General features: G+C 57.1%; 1 protein-coding gene across 1 annotated transcript in view; it reads right to left on the bottom strand.

The window, feature by feature from the left end:
- MAN2B2 (mannosidase alpha class 2B member 2) overlaps positions 1 to 4,827 on the bottom strand; it is a 50,684-nt gene extending 45,857 nt beyond the window's left edge. The window contains exons 1-3 of the mRNA XM_017539122.2: positions 4,659 to 4,827; positions 2,350 to 2,496; positions 617 to 722 (exon numbers count right to left, since the gene is read on the bottom strand). Of these exons, the coding sequence (XP_017394611.1) occupies positions 617 to 722; positions 2,350 to 2,496; positions 4,659 to 4,796 (391 nt within the window). The 5' untranslated portion in view covers positions 4,797 to 4,827. The remainder of the gene's footprint in view (positions 1 to 616; positions 723 to 2,349; positions 2,497 to 4,658) is intronic.
- Between the last annotated feature and the right edge of the window lie 312 nt (positions 4,828 to 5,139).

A 5,139-nucleotide genomic window follows, 5' to 3' on the forward strand; every position in this document is an offset into this window, starting at 1 on the left:
GTGGTGGTGATGGTGATGGTCACTGTGGTGGTGAAGGGTGGTGGTGGTGATGGTGATGGTCACTGTGGTGAAGGGTGGTGGTGATGGTGATGGTCACTGTGGTGGTGGTGGCAATGGTGGCTGTGGTTATGTAGTAGTGATGGTCACTGTGGTGCTGAAGGTGGTGGTGGTGGTAATGATGGTGGTGATTGTGATGGTGAAGGCGGCAAACATTTACCATGCATTCACTAGGGAACCCACATCCTATTAAAGTGCTTTATCTGAATGATCCCAATTTAATACTCACAACAACTCTTTGAGGTAAGCATTACCATCAGACTCATTTTATCTACGAGGAAACTAAAGTTACATTCCTTTCCAGGGTCACAGAGCTGGGAATTGGGAAAGCCAGGATACATCGAGCCCGTCTCACTCCAGCATGCATGCTCTTAACCCCTACGTTTAACTTCCTTGGTGACACATGAATATGGCACTAGCAAATCACTGCTTTCACTGGTTAAGGTCCCCCCAGCCCACTAAGAGGGGCAGAAAGAGCTCAGAACCTGGGACTCTGGATACTGAGGCCGAGTCCCCTGGAGGTCCTGGGGACCCTGGGTGCAGGGAAGGGTGCCCAAACCTGTGAGCTGCAGGATCTGGTCATCAAGGTGTGTCACAGCCTCGTCATGCATGACCTGGCCTCCGAGGACAAACTCCAGGCGTCCTTCCTCCAGGAGCTGGTGGACCTTGACATGGGAAGGCAGAGAGAAAAAAGCCGCTTACGGCTCCTGAGTGTGGCTGGGTCTGTGTAGCACACGCCTACAGCGCCACACACGTGGCACCCTTGCTTCCTCTGCAGAAGCAGGGCACTGTCTGTCCTGGTCCACACTGTGTCCCCACAACCTAGAAATCATGCGGCCCCCAGGTGGCATTTGGGATATATTATATATTCATATATATAAAATTTTCTTAAGTCTTATGTTATTAAATAATTGTAAGCTTTATCAGAGTTTCAGGAATGGAACAAAGAGCTCCCGTATCCTCTCCTAAGGTTCACTCATCACTACCATTTGTAACAGATTTGCCTCACTCCCCATCTCTACACACACACCGCCTTTGTCCCAAACCACCTAAAGTAAGTTAGCAGCAGCATGTCCTTGCCTCTCCACACCTCAGGATGTGTACACACAGCTGTTTATAGCTGTGCCTTTGGTTTGTTTCTTAAGGTGCATTACTTGTAGATCACTCACTCAACCAATATTAAGTGAACACCTAAATTCCTGCCTCGAGGGAGCCCAGCCCACACGTTTCCTGTTCAGGTCTTTCCTGGGCCATGCGGGCCATGCTTGTCTTTGAGGGCTAGGCGACAGACACTGGGTTTGGGAGAGTCCGCCTAAAGAAGCATGGGCCGCCCACAGGACACCTGGAAAGGCCTGCCTCAAGTCAGGCATGCCTGGCCCAGAATCCCAGCTTACAAGCTGTGTGACCACAGGCCAGTGGCCTGCCCTCTCTGAACCTGCAATGTCTCCTTAACTTGAGGTAACAACCCACTATCTGGCAGCAGCAAGTGACCACTGGATGTCCGACTCCTTCCTGTGACTCTGGCGGGACCTGGTGGACTCCCTGCTCTCCCTTCTTGGCTTCATTCCCTTGAGCAAGTTGACTGGCAGCTCTGAACTTTATGATCAGCAACTGCTCTGAAGGCAGGTGAACACCGGGAAGAAAACTAAGAGCCCCTGAGTATCGTCTTGGGTGCTCAGGCCAGGGCCTGATTCTTGGCATGACCTCTCTGCAACGAGGAGGTCACCTCCTCTTAATAGAAGTGGAATCTGAGGTTCGCAGGGGCTAGCCGTGTCCCCTGGTGCGGGGGCAGGATGGGACCCAGGTTGCCTCGCCGTGCAGTGGGGACTCTGACTCTCCATCCTGAAGCAATCTGCTGTCTGCCCTCAAACCACAGGGACCGCTGCACCGTCATCCAGGGTCACCAGACCTGGGGCCCAGAGGGCCAGGCAGATAATGCAAATGACAGAAGAGGGCTCCGGCTCAGGACGCCTGGGACGCCTGGTGTCAGGAGGCACCGCTGACTTAGCGCTAGCTGTCATGGAAGCGCATAGCTGGGTTGGTAGAGCTGGCCGTTTTTTCAAGAGTAGCCAGGAATTCAGTATTAAATTGAAATCAATCTCTTCCAGGCATGAAACTGACTGTAAACCTTGATCTAAACGAGGCTTGTTAACAGCCTGGCAGGGTTTTGGTCCCGTGGTTTACGCCAGCCTGACCCTGACCCTGGCCGTGGCTAGAACTGCCCCCTTGAGTTTTCCGCCTAGGTCTTTGCCAGGCCACCGGGCCAGCTGTGTCACTTGGTGGCCTCATTACCTGGCGTTTCTGCTGGTCCGAGGCGACGCCGTCCCACCACAGCCGGAAAAACTCCTGTTCCACGGCGATGAAGCGACGCTGTTGCCCGCGGGTCAGCTCTTCCACTACTGACGTGTAGACATTGGCGGCATATGCCTGCATGCTTTCCTGGGGAGGGGACAGCATCATGCCAACCCCGGTCCAACAAGACCAAATGTCCCTGGGGCCCCTGCCATTCGCCGGCGCATCTGCACAGAGTTGGGGGCTCTGCCCTTCCTTCCCTGCTCTCACCGAGCACACAGCTATCAGGCACCCGCTCTGCACCAGCCTCTCCCCACTGGATGGGATCATGCTCTCCTGGGAGAGAGGGAGGGAAACAGACACCCTACATGGGCAGAGACACGTGCCTGCCCAGCCCAGGGGTCAGGGTCACCTTCCCAGAGGAGCAAGCAAGCTGAGCCCTGAGTGTGCAATTGGGAGGCTGCACAGGAAAGTCCTGGGGTCCAGCAGGGGTGTGGTCCAGTGACCCCAAAGGGGCCTGCTGGGGCTGAAATGACGAAAACGGGTGCTGAGAGGAGGAGCTCCCCAGGCTGTCCCTGGGGTCTAGTCGTCTGCCTCCCCTAGGCTGGGAGCGCTGAGGGCCAGAGCTGTATTGTGTTCCCATCCAAGTCCCCAGGGCCCCACACACAGGGGTGCCTGCAGAGTGCGTCAGTGAATGGAAGGGGCACAGAACAGGGGTCAGGGGGCATGGGGGTTATTCCCGCGTGACCTTGGGCAAGGCACCGACCCTCCATGGGCCTCGGTTTCCTCCTCTGGAAACCAGCTGTAGTGGACATGCTTCCCCTACCCTTAAGCTGTCTCCATCTTTGGGTGGTTCACTCCCCACCCCAGGCTGCCACATGCTCCCTAGGACCGGACCTAACACTCAACATCAAACCCTCTTCCTGCGACTTTTGCTCTCTCTTTAAAATGTCACCCCTCTCTTACTAATGTCCTCTGTGAAGCCATTATATCCAAATTCACAAAAGGTTTCTGTTCACTTATGTAGGTATTTCCTGTCTGACTCCACAATGCCCAGCCATCCACCCCAGAAACTCAAGAAAATCCAGGCTTTTCCCTCATTTTCTTTTTGTACTCATATCACACATTCATTCAACAAATATTCGCAGAGTACGTAGGCTGTCAGACCTGGTAAGGACAGATCAGGGAACAAAATGCACAGAGCCCCCGCCCTGTGGAGCTTCCATTCCAGGGGAAAAGAGTGAGCAACAAGGCAATAAGGCAAGCCTACGGAGAAAACCTACAGGACGGATGAGGAAGGGAACAGAGGTGTAGTCGGGGTTGCAGCGAAGGTCTCCTCAAAAAACTGACTTTCAAACAACCACCTGAAGGAAGGGAGGGACTGAGTCTGGCAGACACGGGGAGGAACGCCTTTTAGGCAGGGCACAGCCAGTGCAAAGGCCCTGAGGCAGGAGTAGTCTTGGAGGTGTAGGGAGCAAGGATAGAGACCAGCACGGCTGGGGAGGAGTGAGGTGGGGGCCAGACCTGCTCCCTTCAGAGTTGTGGGGAACAGCCAATCCCCATATGGCTCGGGCAGGCAGGGGCCACTGAGCATTTACACAGATGACAGAAATGGGAACCTCCCTTCCTCACATTCAGGACCACGATGAAAGAAGCATTGGTGGCTGGCTTCTGGCCACCTGGGGAACCCAGGGCTGCCCCAGATCAGACCAGTTCTTAAGTCTTGGCAGCCTGGCTGTGTTAGGAATCTGAAGCGTGCCACTCCTGGAGCACCCAGGCTCCCTGGATGTACCGTAGGGATTACTGTTCTCCCTTTACAGATGGGGAAACTGAGGCTCAGGGAGCAAAGCCTCTCACCCAAGGTCCTGAGTAAAACCAGGAGGTGACCACAGGTCCACCTTCACCCCTGTCCTGGGTGGTGGAGGACGCTGAGCTGGTCTCCAATATTCAGCCCCGCCCTTTCCCAGCGAGCACCTGACATCCACCAGCTCTGAAGCCAGCCCCACCCTCTCCTGCTCCAGGCCTGCCTGAGAAATGGGTTACCGCTGTCAATCCCCACGCCCCTCCCCGGCCGGGAATGAAGGGGCCCATCCATTCTGCACCACTCTCAGAAGGGGAAATTGGGGTTCGGAGGCAGGAAGTGACCGGCCCGAAGTCAGTGACGCAACCAGTCAATAGCAGCGTGGGGTCCTGAACCCAGTGAGCCTCTTGCGCCGGCATCGGGTCCCGGGACGCAAACCTACGCTCGGATCCCGCGGGAAGAGGAAAGCTGCAGCGTCGGGGGCGTGCGGGGCGTCATCGGCACCTACCTGCACCGTGTAGACCCAGCCCACGTCCATGTGGCTGTGGGGCACCACGAAGGCCCGAATGGGGCCGGCGGACTGGACCCCCGGCGGTCGCAGCAGCAGCAGCGGCGCCAGCAACGGCAGCCAGCGCAGCAGCCCCATCCCTGCAGCCTGCGGGGAAGGTGCCGGGCCCACTTCCGGGTTTGCGGGGGGCGGGGCGGCCGCGCGGGCGGGGACGCCGCCCATTGGCTGCAGGCGGGGGCGGGGCACGTTGCCTGCCGGCCCGCTGGGCGCCCACCCCAGGGAGGCGCGGGAAGGGGGAGCTGGAGGCGCGGGGCCCACGGCGGGCAGGGCGCCTGCTCTTCGCTGTTTAGCTCTCCATCCCGGTCTCCAGTGTTTTGGCCTTCCCTCCCTGTCGATCCTTTCAGCCCCATCCTCCCTAAGCCTGCTAAATCTCCCCCAACCAGAGGAGACCCCACCTCGCCCAAAGCCCATGCTCTGGTGG

This window comes from Cebus imitator, unplaced genomic scaffold, assembly GCF_001604975.1.
Source record: "Cebus imitator isolate Cc_AM_T3 unplaced genomic scaffold, Cebus_imitator-1.0 Scaffold117, whole genome shotgun sequence".
In the NCBI taxonomy this organism is placed as follows: Eukaryota; Metazoa; Chordata; class Mammalia; order Primates; family Cebidae; genus Cebus; species Cebus imitator.